This window comes from Nipponia nippon, unplaced genomic scaffold, assembly GCF_047370975.1.
Source record: "Nipponia nippon isolate SJK-2023a ecotype South Korea unplaced genomic scaffold, ASM4737097v1 scaffold_20, whole genome shotgun sequence".
Lineage (NCBI taxonomy): Eukaryota > Metazoa > Chordata > Aves > Pelecaniformes > Threskiornithidae > Nipponia > Nipponia nippon.
In genome coordinates, this window is record NW_028262337.1 from 5,193,420 (window position 1) to 5,211,050 (window position 17,631).

Genomic DNA, 17,631 nt, shown 5'->3' on the forward strand with positions numbered 1-17,631 from the left:
TGGTTTTTTTGGTAAGCTTAACACAGGGGCATTATATCCAAGTAATCTGGTTTGGTCTTTGTGGACAGTGATATCTCAAAAGCGTATTCTCAGAATTAGGTTTGGAGTGGTAAGGAAGTGTTAATAGATCGTTAATGAGAATCTTTGTTTTCAAAGAAAAAAACAGAGACAAAGCTAAATTTATGTAGGTATTTGTTTGAAGTATAATGGTTTAGAATTTAAGAGATTAATTCAGTCATTTACAGCCTGAATTTCCGTGTATGGCTCTCATAGCTGCTGACTTCACTGTTTTAGGGTGCATATCCGTAAGTGAAATCACTGCAACTAAAATTGAAACAAAATATCTAATGCATACCAGGATCACTATTTCCAAAAATTATTTCAAATGAGGCTTTTTTTTTTTTTTTAATAGAAGCAAATTTAAATACTAACTGCATGTGTAAATTAGGGCATAGCTTCACAGTTGGCCTAACCCAATTTAAGACTAGTCTACTGAAAAGATAGGTCTCTGGCTTTACCCTTCATATCATTCCTAGTTCTAACTGCTAAATAATATTGAAGGGGTATTTAAAATCAGGAAATAGTGAATTAATTACATGAACACTAAGGGCAGTGTTGAGGTTTTCCACATAGGTTTTATTTTTTAGTAACGAATATCAAAATTTGTTTACCAGTATTTATATGTTTCTTCCCAGGTTGAGCATGTACTTCCTCTTCTGAAGCGAGGAATTGGTATCCATCATGGTGGTCTGCTTCCTATCTTAAAAGAAACCATAGAAATTCTTTTCTCTGAGGGCCTCATAAAGGTATGTATTTCATGTCCATATTTAGGTTTTTCTCTATTGTGAATACACAGTCAGTAATCCTGAAAAACTGAGAAGAATGTTTGAGCTCAGAATGTATGCTCTTAGTATACTGGAGAGCTGCTCCTTGACTGAAAAAGGTGAAAGGCTCATTGCACATGCCAAACTGAAAAATGCTTTGTGTTTTGAATGGGATTCTATGCAGGAAGCATAAGGCTTAGTACTTAACCAAAAACTTTTTTTGAACACTGTGTAGACCTGTAAGTAGGCAAGTTTAAAAAGAGCTACACACATATGAACGGAAAGGCTCCGTTCTGTGGACCTACATACTTGGTCCTACAAATGCACACAGCACCTCTCGAAGCCTGTAGCTGTTTCAGTGGCACAGGTTAATTCATGTAATTGGTTGCAGCTCCCTTCCCATGAGAAATGCAAATATTGGCAGAAATGCCTCCATCTTTATCTGAAAAAACAGTTCTTGAAGCTTTTTTTTTTTTTTTCCTCTTGGTAAGGAAAAATTTGTAGTCTTTAATACTTTGCCTTAGATGTCTGATGCTAGTGTACAATTACAGCTCTAGTTTTAAGTGTTCTAGATTTTATTCTAAAGTATTTGAACTTAAAGTGTCTAACTTCAACATTTTCTTCAACTGTTTTGTGATATATTTTGCTCCTATAAATGACTGTAGGCATTTACCAAGCTGTTTGTTGATTGCCCTAAGGAACATATATTCAGAAAAATCTAACCTTAGATGAAAGTTCTGGGGGTTTTTGGGTAGCCAGCTGCTATTTTCTTCTTGCAAACTTTGAATATGGAAATTAACTATTATTTTTTGTTAATATAATTTGCACCGCCTTGTGTTTTCTTTTGGAGTCTTTCACATGGTCCCATCTAACTAGTTTTCATGTTTTTCCAGAGGAAATAAGGGAAGGAGAAAGAATGTTTTTGGTCCAGTTTTTAAATACTGAATGCACCTATGTTCCTATTTTGATTGTACATAAGTAGTAAAATCTGGAGAGGTTTTGTGTAGCAATCTCTGACTATTTGCACATTTGCTTAAGAGCCGTTGTTTTTGCTTGCTTAACTTCACTCTGTTTATTTAGGCCTTATTTGCAACAGAGACTTTTGCTATGGGAATTAATATGCCAGCCAGGACTGTGCTATTTACAAGTGCCAGCAAATTTGATGGAAAAGATTTTCGATGGGTAAGTGAAAAACAGGTTCTGTAGAATAATTGAATTGCATTACTTAAACCTTATTAGGATTAAATTTACTCTTGACATATCTGCTTCAATGTAGTAGAAAATATTTTTTTCTTTCAAAAACTTCTCTTTATTCACTAATCCATGTATAATTAGTGTACAAATTCCTGAAGACAAGATTCCTTACATTATGCATGAGATTCTTTATTTTAATAGATATAGCTAAAGGACATCAAACACAGGTTAGTGGTGGACATTGGATTAGACTAAGACTTCTGCACAACTTGTCCAAAACTTGTGAGACCCAAGTGTTTTCTTCTGTGTCAGAGGAATGTGGAGAATAAGTGGGCTCAGTATCATATCATAATGATCACTAAATTTAGGTTTTGACAGACCCAAGAAAGAAGATCTTTTTACCTCAGGAGAGTATTGATCTGTTATAGCAGAGTATTTTGGGTAGCCCACAGAAAAGTGGAAGTGTTCAGAGGGAGAGACAGGTTCTTAAGCAGCTGGAAAACAAATAATTTAAAGTTCTAAACATTAAAACCAGGTATGTGATTCACATGTAAATAATAAGGCTGTACAAGTCATCACAGCAAAACATTATAAATAAGTGTCGTGGTTCATCTTACAGAGACGGGAAGATTGTGGTAAACAGGACAAGCGACTTGACGTGCGTTATGAAGTAAACATCTCTTCAGCCTTAGTTTGGGCTGTTCAGTTTCACGATTCATTCAGTCTGATTGCATGTCCTTAAGATATATGCGAGAATTAGCTACCTTTGAGGTATCAGATATGTGGAACTCCTGCTTTTAGAATGATTTAGCACAGTTTCCTTAAGTAGTTTTTGGGATCTGACTTAAAGTGAAACTCGGGAAGTTGTTGGGAATGCAAGTTCCACAAATGACAAAAAGATCTGTTTTATAACTTACTGAGACATAGGGAACCCGTTATATCTGGCTGTGGTCCATGTTCCCAGTGCTTTACAACCTCTTCAATTTCATGGTTAGTAGGCATAGAAATACTGCTCTTGTTAGATATCAGTATTTTAGTGTTACATTTGAATCATTTGAATGAAATGACACGTTATTGGAAGATGGTGAAGATGCATTATCAGTATGTTGAAGATGTATTCTATTTTAATAATCTCCACCATGCCCAGCCACCTTCCATCACATAAGACATTAGTAAAATGTTTTTTGTGCTTATTAAAATGATGCACTATGTTATGGAAATGACTGTAGCTATGGGACCATTAGTTAACTTAAACTGCTGACATACATTATTAATAGTCATGGATTTACATCTTAGTAGCTTAGTGACCAATTATGAGTAATGAATTCAATCTGTGAAAAGTTCATGTCTTAGATAACTCTCCTTTCCTAATTTTTATACGTCATGGTCATTTACTGTATAATTGTAAATAGCACTTTATATGTTCTTGCCATTTTTCTAATGTTTGCTAATTTTTTTTCTTTTTCTCATTTTATCCTAGATATCCTCAGGTGAATACATTCAAATGTCAGGTCGTGCAGGACGCCGAGGTATGGATGACAGAGGAATAGTAATTCTTATGGTGGATGAAAAAATGAGTCCAACAATTGGCAAGCAGCTTTTGAAGGTAGGAGCAAAGTTAACTTTTTTTTTTTTTTCATCCTCCCCACTAAGGTTATTCTCATTTGATTAACGTAACATGTAAAATTACACACCTAGAACAAAAAGTACGTAGATGATGCAGGTAGGAGATGACAAGTCCTAAAAGGAGTATGGGCTTTCACTGAATTCTCAATGAAGCAGGAGTTTCTATTGTGAAACAAAATTAGAAGACTAGTATCATCCTTCTCTGTATAAAAGGGATCTCAGGCAGGAGATGTAGACTTATATCCTGTTTTCTAGTGATATCACTACTACTGCAGTATTCTGTTCATTTCTTGTTGACCACAGTCAGTTCAAGGATATTGCTGAACTAGAAAAGGTTTGCTGAGCTTTCACAAGAATTATTAAAGGCTTGATTCTGTGGTGAAATAAAACTTTTTTAATGGACTTCCCAGTGTAATACACAAACTGGACAAAGTCTTGCAAAAAAATGAGGTACATATGATAAATAAGAAGAGTGAGATGGCTGTCAGTGAGCTAAAATTAACTATGGAGAAATTGATAGTGCTTGTAGGAAACTTTGAGGTTGGAAATGAAGAGGTTGAAAAAACCACGCTTGTGGTTGACATGGGCATTAGATTATAGGGCTTCCCCAAACTGTAATGGAAGTTGTTACAGATTATTACAATAATACTCTCTTGCTTTATAATTTGAATGTGAAACATTGCACTCATTGCACTTCTATTTAAATTCCATGGCAAAAATCACCATAATGAAGCATAATATTCTGGTGTGTGTGTTGCCTGTTGTAGGCTGCTTATGTTAATTGTGCATGCATGTTAAAATTGAAAACTCGTGGAGTTACTCTGCATGCTCTTCAGGAGCTTATAGCCTTGGTACAAATAGCAGGTCATTTGTGTTAAAATGGTACTTACAGTATTATTAGAGTTTGTATAAATTGTGAGAATCATCTTAAGTCAGCATCAAGGTATGTTAATAAAAATCATGTACTTGTTGGCAAAAAAAAATCAGATGCCAATATTTCTCTATTTTGTTAAGACAATTGAAGACCAAGGGGAAAAATATGTACATGACTGCTGTTAGGTATACAGATGTGGATTCTTTGTTGTGTATCTTGCTCTGTCAGTGCGACCTGTTAATTTATAATAAATGTGTACATCACTGTTATACACAGGTAGTGTTTACCTTCTTAAAGTCAGAATTTTCACAAATGTCAGAATTTTCATAAAGTCAGAATTTTCATTATGGCTAACTAACCAGAAATTAGAAAAATAAGAAATTTTTAAAATATTGGTACTCATTCCTGTATGGTAGCATTAGATTTTGAATTATTTCTTAGTCTTGATTTGATGTGTGTTTTCTTAGTGGAGTGGACATATATTTATTTGTTTCCATGCACACTTAACGCATGTGTACATTGTTGCTATCTATTTTGTTGTCTAGATTTTAAGGAAATAATAAAGAATATTTGCTTTATTGAAACTATAAGACATTTTATTTTTTTCCTTTTGAATTATAAGGAAACAAAAGGGAAAAATAATGGCAACTTTTTTGCTTAATGTATTATCTCTTGATTCTTCACTGATCTGAATAAATTCATGTATTGCATTGATTTTTCACACTACTTCACTTGTGAGCAAGAACTGAATTTAAGATTTCTTTGAAAAAGATCAGAAGGGGCTATAATGAAGGTACTAATGCTTCTGTAGCTTCTGTAACTATTCAGCCACTTGCTGAAAAGGCAGTAGAAGTAATCTTTTATGAGATAGGCAGTACAACATAAAAAGTACTTCTTATTAAATACAAAACACTTAGAGAAATTTCATGTCAAAATAGGCCAAAAAATGTATGCAGCCTAACATTTCTTCAATATTCACATTTTGGGTTCATTGTTAAGTGTGTCCAAATTAGGTTTTACTTACTGACTGACAGTGTTTGTCTGTAGTAAGCTCGCAGTCATGTCTTGCAGTAGTAGTTTGCTGCCACATCAAGTATGGTGGCTTTGTTCCAGAGTAAGTTAAAGTTTTATAGGGAAAACTTCAGAAGAAATAAATTAGCCATATTGAGAATGATAGGACATTTTTATCATGGCTCTTCAACCCTAATACATGTCTGATCCAAACCAGTTCTGAATGCTAGAGCAAAACATATAGGAATAATGTTATCGGCTGCCTAACACTGCAATCAGTGAAGTGAGAGCTTTGAGTGTATTTCAGTACCAGCAGTATTACTGCAGCTGTGCTGTTTGGCTGTGGCAGTGTTCATTGCGACATTGTGTACAGTACTTCAAACTTAAATTCAAAGTTCAGATCTTAGATGGAGTTCTTAGGAGGGATATTTGTAAATATTTCTTAAATGGAGTAACATACATTTGTCTTCTGCAGTGTAACTAGGTTTTTTCATTTATCCTTAGCGTTTATTTCACCACTGAATATTTAGTAAACTGCTGACTTGCAAAAGTCTATAAAACTAAATGCTTACAATACTGTTGGATAGCTTTCTGATGACAGTAAATTATAGTTTTATATTTGCATAATACTAAGAAATATTGATGGAATTTTTTTTTTTTGTTTCCTTAATTAAAATCTTTAGCTATGTTGTGTTAGTTTAGGTAGGAAGTGGAAAGCTTCTTCTCAATGCTAGGTGGCCTTTGAAACCAGAGCAACATCTCTCTAGTTGGAGTTTGGCCATGTTACAAGCATGTATTCCTACAGAGACAACTGAGTTACTGAACAGTGGTAGTCTGTCATGTCTCTAAAAGACAAAATTCTTAAGCTAGTTACATTACAGAAATGAATGATGGTATAATGAAAGAAAATATGCTAATGTAAGTAGGTTTTTGAGCCTTGAATTTGAGTATATAATTTTTTGCATCTACTTATTTCTTCACAGGAGAAGTTAGATGGACTGAAAAATTGAAAGAAAACATACATCTAGCCAGATAAAATACACAGTCTTATGCTTTCCTTGTCATTTGTGTATGGAACATAAAGTGCCCCGATGCCAAGCTGTAGGAGATATTCCACTAGCTACATCTGGCTCCTTGGCAGGGCCTTCATTTATGGAGTTGGCAGTACTGTGCTTATTTGGCCTGTATGCTGCTATTGGAAATCCGTCTGGTCTTTTTGTATTCTATTTTGACTCTTAGGTTGTTTTATTGTGCTAGGCAAATGAACAGGATAGCAATTCAGACAGTTTAATACTTTTCTCTTTAACTTCCTGCCTGTTTGCACAGCTCTATCATATGACCACTGTGCAGTTGTTGGAAAGTTTCTTAATTTCGAAAGGACAAATCATCGTTCCCTTATAATTGAGGCAGTATCATTAGATATTTTGTGTTTTAATCATCTGCTAGGTATCAGATATGGCTGTTCTTTTCAGACTCCCAAGTAGAAACAAAATTATGTTTAGAGTGAAAAGCAATATTTACATAAAAATAAATAAATTTATTCTGATCGGGAATAAATGTAAGATTGGAAGTGGTGAGGAGGTGATGAGAAGCTTCAATTGCTAGAAAAGGAAGTTTCTGGAACAGCAGCTATCTTGATAAAATTGATGGAAGTTACTACTTTTGCATGAGCATAGCTACCTGTCTGCAAAAGGAATTAATAATAAGCCTTGGGCACCAGTGTAATTTTGTGTGGATTTCTAACATGGAAAGTGTGTAACAAGCAACTAAAACTCTTGCCTGGATTGTGAGAAACGACATAGTTATGTAATACTATAAAAAACTGTGATAAATCAGAATTCAGGAAAAACAATGGTTAATGTGTAGAAAAGAAATACTGGTTTAGGCAGAAGTAGTTAATTTAATCTTTGACTGTGAGGTTCTTTGTTCCTTCTTTTGGCTTGTCTGGTATTGACTGATAGGTCATGGGTCTGCTCCTGTGTTGGTCTTTCTGTGTTTTAAAATAAGTACGGGTGTGTATGCTCTTGAATTGGGTTGAAAAATAGTAAAACCTAAAAAATTACCCAATGTAAAAGTGTAGATTCTGTTATTTGAGTGGCTAGGGTTTGGGATGCTTTTTTGTTGTTATTAGGTAAATTTAGGACAGGCCAAAACTGTTGTTAGTCTTTTTTACTCTTCAAAATACCAATATATGTTAACATCATACTCTTGAAATTATTAGTGTGTTTTTGTTCAAATGATCTCCTTTGACTAATATATAGAAAACCCTTCCAGTGAATGGAATTTTTTTTCAGGTGGTAAGATTTACTCTGTTACATTGAGTTCTCATTTTGCTCTTATAAACTGTACAGAATTTTTACTGTATCATCAGGGAAGAAGCACGGAATTAGAACATCAGCAGAGGTCCTTCTTGCAAATGAAATGCTTAGCACTGAAGTAAAGAAGGGGAGGTTGTTAGCTATGCATGGCTGCCATAAAAGGCAAGACCAGGGAGCTGCTGCCCATCTCTATCAGGAGGCTCAAGGTACAATCAGATGCAGGCTAGAGCGTAGCAGTTGTTCACCACAGTCTTTGGCAAAATTGCAGCACAAGCTTCTTTGGCAAGAGGATATGCTGATACAGTGTCTATGAATAATGTGTTCTTGTGGAAAATGTGGTGGCCTGCATTGAAATTGGTGTGGAATGCTTCACTTTTATGGTAAGCGAGCCAACCAGGGGAGGTGCCCCGCTGGACCTGCTGTTCACGAACAGAGAGGGCCTGGTGGGCGATGTGGTGGTTGGAGGCTGTCTTGGGGTCAGCGACCATGAAATGATAGAGTTTTCAATTCTAGGAGAGGTAAGGAAGGGGGTCAGCAAGACCGCTACCCTGAACTTTAGAAGGGCGGACTTTGGGCTGTTCGGGAGTCTGGTTAACAGAGTCCCTTGGGAGGCAGTCCTGAGGGGCAAAGGAGTCCAGGAAGGCTGGACATTATTCAAGGAGGAAATCTCAAAGGCGCAGGAGCAGGCCGTCCCCATGTGCCGCAAGTCGAGCAGGCGGGGGAGAAGACCGGCCTGGCTGGACAGAGAGCTTTGGCTGGAACTCAGGAAAAAAAGGAGAGCCTACTGCCTTTGGAAGAAGGGGCAGGCGACTCAGGGGGACTACAAGGATGTTGTGAGGATATGCAGGGAGAAGATCAGAAAGGCGAAGGCGCAGCTGGAACTTAAACTGGCCACCGCCGTTAAACACAACAAAAAAAGTTTTTATAAATGTGTCAGTGACAAAAGCAGGGCCAGGGAGAATCTCCCTCCTTTGTTGGATACAGAAGGTAACCTTGCCACGAAGGATGAGGAGAAGGCAGAGGTACTTAATGCCTTCTTTGCCTCAGTCTTTAAGAGTCAAGCTAGTCATCCTCAGGTTTTTCAGGCCCCTGAGCTGGGAGATGGAGATAGGACGCAGAGTGAAGTCCTAGTTGTTGAAGAGGTGGCAGTCACTGACCTGCTCCTCCACCTGGATGCGCACAAGTCCATGGGCCCAGATGGGATCCACCCAAGGATACTGAGGGAGCTGGCAGAGGAGCTGGCCAAGCCACTCTCCATTATTTATCAACAGTCCTGGTCAACAAGGGAGGTCCCGGATGACTGGAAGTTAGCAAATGTGACGCCCCTCTACAAGAAGGGTCGGAAGGAGGATCCGGGGAACTACAGGCCTGTCAGCCTGACCTTGGTGCCGCGGAAGGTCATGGATCAGGTCATCTTGAGTGCCATTACGCAGCAAGTGCGGGACAACTGAGGGATCAGGCCCAGCCAGCATGGGTTTCTGAAAGGGAGATCCTGTTTCACTAACCTGGTGTCCTTCTATGACAAGGTGACCCGCTTAGTGGATGAGGGGAAGGCTGTGGATGTTGTCTACTTGGACTTTAGTAAGGCCTTTGACACTGTTCCCCACAGCATTCTCCTGGAGAAGCTGGCTGCTCACGGCTTGGATAAGTGCACTCTGCGCTGGGTTAAAAACTGGCTGGACGGCCAAGCCCAGGGAGTGGTGGTGAATGGAGTCTAATCCAGTTGGCGACCAGTCACGAGTGGTGTTCCCCAGGGCTCAGTGTTGGGGCCGGTCCTGTTCAGTATCTTCATTGATGATCTGGATGAGGGGATCGAGTGCACCCTCAGTAAGTTTGCAGATGACACCAAGTTGGGTGGAAGTGTCGATCTGCTGGAGGGTAGGAAGGCCCTACAGAGGGACCTGGACAGGCTGGGTCAATGGGCTGGGGCCAGCTGTATGAGGTTCAACAAGGCCAAGTGCCGGGTCCTGCACTTGGGTCACAACAACCCCACGCAACGCCACGCCACAGGCTTGGGGAGGAGTGGCTGGAGAGCTGCCTGGCAGAAAAGGAGCTGGGGGTGTTGGTTGACAGCCACCTGAACATGAGCCAGCAGTGTGCTCAGGTGGCCAAGAGGGCCAATGGCATCCTGGCTTATATCAGGAATAGTGTGGCCAGCAGGACCAGGGAGGTGATAGTGCCCCTGTACTCGGCACTGGTGAGGCTGCACCTCGAGTACTGTGTTCAGTTTTGGGCCGCTCTCTACAAGAAGGACATCGAGGTGCTGGAGCGTGTCCAGAGGAGGGCAATGAAGTTGGTGAAGTGTCTAGAGCACAAGTCTTATGAGAAGCGGCTGAGGGAGCTGGGGTTGTTTAGCCTGGAGAAGAGGAAGCTGAGGGGAGACCTTATTGGTCTCTACAACTACCTGAAAGGAGGTTGTAGTGAGGTGGGAGTCGGTCTCTTCTCCCAAGTAGCAAGTGATAGGATGAGAGGAAACAGCCTCAAGCTGCGCCAGGGGAGGTTTAGGTTAGATATTAGGAAAAACTTCTTCACTGAGAGGGTGGTCAAGCATTGGAACAGGTTGCTCAGGGAAGTGGTTGAGTCTCCATCCCTGAAGGTATTTAAAGAACGGATAGATACGGTGCTCGAAGACATGGTTTAGATGGACTTGGCAGTACTAGGTTAATGGTTGGACTCGATGATCTTAAGGGTCTTTTCCAACCTTGACGATTCTATGATTCTATAAAGTCTCCGCAGAATCTTTAGTACTGCTGTTTGTCCACCCCTTTTAAAACTGTACTGTGTGCAGATTTTCCATTTACTTTTTCCCAAATGCTTTAAAGATGTTTCTAGAGAAGCCAACTGGTATTTCAGTTCATTTCCCATAACTTGTGAGTGAGTAGTAAGTAACAGCTTTCCATTTGGTCTTGTTGTTTGGGACTATGTACAAGACAGCAGGTGAAGCCTTCTAGTGAGACTGTCTTCCATCAGCATTCAGTCCCTCTGCAAACATCAGCTTAACGTACCAGCTTAATTATACTATTCTACTTTGGTTTGACTCAAAGCTTACTCATATGGGGTAAAAAAAAAGTCTCAGGATGTGAGAAATTTACCAAATCCTAGTTTGAGAGAAAAATAGACTTCAGCTGGAGGTTGACACGAACACTGTTAGTGAAAAGCTGTTGCAAAATCTAAAGAAATAGATTGTCACTAGTGGTTTGTGGACAGTATAATGTTCTTTCTAATCTAAAGTTGTGACATAGATGAGAATCTTAATGAAAACATCATTTTGGATACTTTATCGAAACTTCGATAAAAATAATTTTAATGTGAAATTTTTATTTTTATTGTAAACTGCCAGACTTTTCTTGTTCTTATGAAGCTTGCACTGCAGCAATTTTCCAGGCTTCAATTTGGGAAGGTACTTACCTTCTAACCTAAATTTTAACATCTGCTTAAAGTCAACAAGATTTTAGTGTGAAATCATGGGAGAGCTCAGTTGTTTTAAGGGAAACATATTCAAATGCCATCATGAACAGTGTCACAGTTTTTAGATAATTATGCAAGCCAGCAGGTAGAAGGGAACAGCAAATGGTTCTTCTTCCTGACATTTGCAACATAAATGTGGGAAGATGGCATGTAAAATTGTTAGTCACTCTTGAACTTCACCTCAGGCTTTTCTAGAGCCAGTAGGAGTTAGCTAACTGGTATTATTTATTAATTGTGGTTGCTGCTTGTTAATACCACAAGTTACTTGGAAGTTTTATTAGGTCAGTCTGTGGAAAGGAGTTTGCCCCATCTGACAGGTTTTTGGGAAATTTTCTTGTACTTTGGTAAACTCATCACTACCTATGTAAATGTGTTTTGACTGATTAAGCCAGATTTTTTTTTCTTTGCCTTCTTATTATTAAAACAAAAAAGGCAAGTGTGAGATGGGCAGAAGACAAAGTTCCTTTTTTTTAATTTATTTTTATGTTAACTTTTTGTAGAAGTGTATAGTCTTTGCTAGGGCACGCATTCCCTTTAAATTAAAACATACTGCATATTTACTGAAATTGTAAGTTGTCACATCACTGACCTGATACCTGTAGTAGCGAATCTGAAACCAATGAGTGTTGAGGATCTCAGCTAGCTTCTGCATGCAGATACAGATACCATTTGGGTTTTTCCATTTCAGTGTTCTTTGAGTTCATCCAACTTAGAAGGAGCAAAATTATTCTCTCAAATGTATTATACAAATGCAGTTATAAAGTAATCAGGCCAGCTCAGATCCAAAAGAATCATTGCACGATATGGTGTTGAACACATGTTAAATTACCTTTCCCCCCCCGCTGTCCATTTGTGTTCTGTGCAGAGCAATTTATGTAGCAATGCTATGATCCTGGTTTGGGAAGGGCCAATTTTTATATTTTTAAGTTAAAGTATGATATTTGTGTTGTATAAAATATTTGTAGTTTTAAATATTTGCTTGAGAGTTTAAATATTGCTTTGTTCAACTGGGATGCCTTGGTACAAGTGTGTAGGGTTTTTTGTGTATTTTTCTGTGTTCAGTTCGGAAAGAAGACAAAAGGCTTAGGGGAAGAACAGAACTTGGACTTACCAGCCTGAAGTAAAACTAAGGATAGTTATAATGGTAGGAGCTACTGTATTAGAAAGGGTAAATGATTGAAAAGCTCAGTCATTCAGAATTAACTTCGAATGGTGGTAGTTGCATGCGAGAGAAATCGAGATACATTTTTTTTCCTTTTAAGTCTCTTATTACAACTGGAGCATTTGTGGAACCCAAGCCTGAGGTATTTTCATCGGCAAAGCCTGCTGAAGCAGTCTTCTGCCACCCACAGCGGCTTCTGTTTGTGTTGGTGCACAACTGTTTTTGGGGCAAAGCAGTGAGCCAGATTGGTAATATATTTGTGCTTAAAATAGCTGCTTACCATTGTCTGCTAAAAATAACCCTGCAGAAGGGGTTTTTATCAGTTTTGCAGTCATGCTAGTGTAGCTCAGGATAACCCTGTTATCAGTATCACTACACAGTCTTCTTTGGTGTTTCTGAAACAGATCTGATTATTCATGTGGTAACTATATCACTGATACATGGAAAAAATGTGTGCTGTTAATTAATATTTCACTAAAGGTATTTCTGTGTCTTACAGATGTATCAAGCAGTCACTTGCATTTTTATTTAATGAGGTTTCTCATAGAAGTTCGTAATGGTGACTGTCACAGACAGCTAAGTGTACTTATTTCCCCCTTATGAGGAAAAAAGCGAGAGACCTTTTAAATATCATTAATGTGTTCTGTTCTTTACTGTTTTTGTAAATGATTCGTTTCCTGTTTGGAAACTCATTCATTCAGCTTATTTCTGGAAACACTGATAAGCAAATGAAACGGTCAGTGGACCAAATGGCGTAAAATATGTCCTGTAGTATATCTGATTTGTGTCGTTATGAAAGATACTTTATTGTTGCTTTGAAAAGTTGCCTCTTTGATCTTTGTTAGCTCGTGATGTTCCTGTGAGTTCGTTTCAGACAGCATTTACTGTCTTATGTTCCCTGTGAAAGCTTTGTACACGTTTTCCGTGAGAGCCTGGAGAGCAAGAAAGTTATGTGCAAACTTTGTTCCTCTCTCTGCATCGGAACAGTTTTGAAAATGTAAATATTTTTCTCCCACTATAAGAAAGAACAGAGAGAGTAACCCTTACCAAATGCACGTCTTGCTCAACGCTACGTGCCATAATGCAGCAATGACAGCTCTCGCATCTCTGGTTAGACAGGGCTTCCAAGTCTTAACAGTAATAAAAAAAAAATGTGGAAAAAACCCTGTGAATATCAGTTCCAGACACTAATCTTCCTCCTGCCCAGTCTTTATATCTTTCTAGTTTATGTGGGCAAGAAATGGTAGGACTAGTAAATGCTGAATGTCCTGTTGGATGATTTGATTGTGTTAAGAAGAGACTCCGTTCTGAAATTGTTGGCAGTTAAACAAGGCACAGTGTGTAGCAGCTATAATTTTTATATAGTTCTTGACTAAATTATTTTTGTAGTGAATTGTTTATAGTCATGTTTTTGATTTTTGACATTATTAGCTTAAAACAATCATTCTTTTGCAACCCGAATCTTGGAAAACTTGAAAGGGTGCTACTGGTAAGTTGGTTTAAAATTTCTCAAGAAGTGAAGTGGTTGCAAGTGCACGAAGTAGGTCATTAATTTCTGAGAACTTTAGTTGATATATCCAGGCTGTTCTCATGTATCAAGACAGTTCTCGTCCAGAAGGATAAAAAAGCTTGCAAAATTGTTCTGTTGTTTAAAAATTACTCAGAAATAAATCTGTTGCTGCTGTCTGTTGAAGATTTGGGGTGGGGGAGACTGCCCTCTTTGAAGGGGTGAAGAGGAGGATTACCTGCATAAAGGAGGCCGGAGAACTGGGATGGTAGTTCTCCAACAACAATAAAGTCACGGGCACAACATGTGTTTGAAAGTGACTTCTTGGTGCCTGCTCGAGGCAGTCTTTCTCATCAACTTTTGTTGTAGCTCTGATCAGTTAGGCTTTTGACCTCTCTTTTGCATGAGTGGTTGGTGGTTCTTCCTTTCTCTGATATGGAGCTTTTTCTCTGGAGGCAAGGGAGAGGCTTCCTCAGAGACTCAGAGAACTTGAGGCAGATGATTGCGTACCCTAGCTTGTCGAAGAGAAGGTTGATGAATTTTGATGGGAGGATTTATGGTAGAGGGTGAGCTAAATGCCATGCACATGCTTCACAATATTTTAAAGAAAGTAAGAAAGAAAAGCAATCGATCTGGAAGCTGGTGGCACAGGGCTTGAGCAGAGAAAGGGATTGTGAGAAGAGCAAACCATCATGAAGAAAGTGTAAGTTAAACTGATTTGCCTCATTGTATCTTGGCAGCAAGCAAAATCCAGGGTAGTCGAACACTTTATACTGTGTAGGCTCTTCGAGAGCAAGTTAGGAAAGGAAGGCCCACCATTTCCATTTTCCTGTCAGTAATGTATCCCATCTTCCCTCCCCTCCTTTTCTTCCCTTCCCTCCTCCATATGTATCTGATGCATGTCTTTGGGTAACCACTAACTGCCTCTTCAATAATCATGCCACTCTTTATAATTTGCCAGAAAAGGCTGATTGTCTACTCACGTTTTGTGTGTATTTAATATAGAAGAACAACTGTATTTTGCTATAATGTTTGCTAAGGCAGCTGCAAAATCCATATGTTGCTACTAGGTAAATGAAGCAAGGGCATCCAGGTGATTGCTGCCTGTTAGATGCAAGTCTGTTGGTAGCCTGTGGGTAGTCAGTAGAGACTAATGCGTGCTGCAGAATTCACTGGCTGTGCTGAAGGTGTAATACAGTAAAGCTACTATAGCTGTATTTAATTTGGAGAAGTAACAGTTCCAGTTTTCAGAAAAAATAAGCTTCTCAGAACTTTGGATTTTGAATGCTGTTATTGCCTAGAGAACAACACTGAGAAAACAGGAACTTCTGAAACTTGGAGAGGGATGTGTTTATGAGATGAAGGAAGAGGAACAATTCACAACTTTGCCAAAGCAGGATTTGTATTTAAACTGCTTTGTCTTAATACAATGGTCTTATTTTCAAATTGTAAAATGCTGATCATGTGTTTAAAATAAAAATTGCCACATCAGCAACTGGCTCAAATGCTGCTTTTCAAATAAGTCTGCTTTATATAATCTTTGAAATAGCTGGGGCTTTTAGTTTGTTTTTAAATCACTCCTTCTTCACAGTTCAACTGTGCTGATTTCAAAAAAGCCTTTAAAGTGAATCTGCAGAAATTGTTTGGTCTTTGTTGGCATGTTCTGTGCATATATTATAGTTGTATAAAGTTAATTGTTTTCTCACTTTATGATAGCATTTAAGTGAATGTGTGACACTTAATGATTTTATTCTTTCAAATAGTTGATAATCTTGCAAGCACACAGCTAGGTTATGCCTTAAAGCTATTTAACATTGTCAGGAATGGTAAGAGGGGTTCCGAGTGCGATCGGAGCAGTCACAACAGCATTTTGCCAGATCTCCGCTGGTCTGTAGATGTGCCAATGGCTGTAGCCAGCTGGTGGGTGTATTCCAGCTGCTTTAGTTGGAGCCTGGCTACAGCAGTGGACGTTGCTGTAGGAAAGAATCTGACCCACTGTTAGCTGACACTGGCGTAATTACTGTGCTGTTCTTTAGTAAATGCCATTCTTTAAATGGTATTCTCTGTTGTAGAGAAGCAATCTTTTTAGGGAGTGGTAATTTCTCTTTCCTAGAATAACTGATATATTTAGAAAAATAGGCAAGAGCTTGCGTACATAATCCTTTTATCAGGTCTAATGAAAAAGCTGTGTTATATGTTGGTTAGCATCAGCAACAGAAGTTCTCTCATCTTTGTTTGGTGTATCAGACCAGAGACATCTGTAGAAGCTTGAGCTTTCTTCTTCAGACTGCAGCTCAGCTGTTGATGATGTACTTATTGACACATTTCTGTTCGTAGAAACCTGTTTGTGGTAATTTCAGAACTGACGGTGTTATTTTAAATACACATTTCATGATCTAATGTAAGAGGTATTTCTGTTCTGTGGTGCATCACTTGAGGTGAAAACCTGCATGTGTATTTATGATCTGCTCACAGATGTAAGCTAGAATGACTGAATGAGTCTCTGGCCATGGAAAGCAAAACATTAGGCTATATGATTTATCTTAAACTTGTTTTACATGTATTCATGTTGGTGCTTTCTGAGTATAAACATATGCTGAAGGCTTCTATGTAACAGCTGGGTTTTTTAGCTGAGATGAAATAATCATGCAGTGAGTAGGATTCTGGTGTTTGTAAGGTAGTCTCACAAGGCTCTATATCTCACATACAGCAAATGGGATTACAGTATTCTTAAATCTCCTACATGTGAAGGAGTCTTAGATTTAAACCATCCCTTACTAAATCTGACATCAATGCATCAATGGATGTAGTATCAGAATTCCTGACTGTACATTTAAAATTGAAGGAAAAATGTGTATATTGTGGTAATGTCATTTAAAATCCATTAGACTTAGCTTGATCTAGGACAGCGCTTGATCAGAATTTCAGCATTTGCATATATAAACTAATCATCAGTTGTTTTTTTTAACAGCCATTGCTGCTTTTATTATGTGTGATGAGGAAACATCTCTGCTACATACCTTACTGTATAGCAGAAGGCAAAGAAATTAGTTGCAAGAGGATACAGTATAATTGGTTTTAGGCAAAGCAAATCTTGAGCTTAAAAGAAAGTGCAGAGGAACATGTTTCCCAGTGTCAGCACTCTCTGAGCATCTAAAATGTCTGATAGAATATGTTGAACTTTCAGCAATCAGAACAGTTGCATGAAAAAATATATCTTGAAACATGATCATTTTCTTGTTATCTGTTTTAGTTGTTATTAATTTAACATGTGTAATAATCATGACTGAATTTACTCATAGGCCTTGTTGAAATGACAGCACTTGTTCAGTAGATCTCTTTTATTTCACGCATAGGTCACTCTTTAATAAGCAGTAAATACTAAACCGTTGCAAACTGTTGCGCTTCATTGTCTTATAACATACTTTCTGATTAAATTTCACTTGCCATTTTATTCCCTATCATGCAGCTCCGTGGATTGCAGGTGTCTTCAGTGATCTAGTAGTATTTTTAGCAGACCTTGCTATTTTTCTCTCTATGTCTTTTCTAGATTTCTTATAAGTCCAGACCTCTTTGAGTCTCCACTGGGAAATTTTGTTTTGAAAAAATACCAGATTGCACTGTTTTTCTCTTTAGTAATTCACAAG

The 17,631-nt window shown here is 38.3% G+C and overlaps 1 protein-coding gene across 1 annotated transcript in view; it reads left to right on the forward strand.

Annotated features, from left to right (window-relative positions):
• MTREX (Mtr4 exosome RNA helicase) overlaps window positions 1-17,631 on the forward strand; it is a 49,461-nt gene that overhangs the window by 12,298 nt on the left and 19,532 nt on the right. Inside the window, exons 13-15 of the mRNA XM_087759754.1 lie at window positions 696-806; window positions 1,905-2,006; window positions 3,499-3,624. Of these exons, the coding sequence (XP_087615880.1) occupies window positions 696-806; window positions 1,905-2,006; window positions 3,499-3,624 (339 nt within the window). The remainder of the gene's footprint in view (window positions 1-695; window positions 807-1,904; window positions 2,007-3,498; window positions 3,625-17,631) is intronic.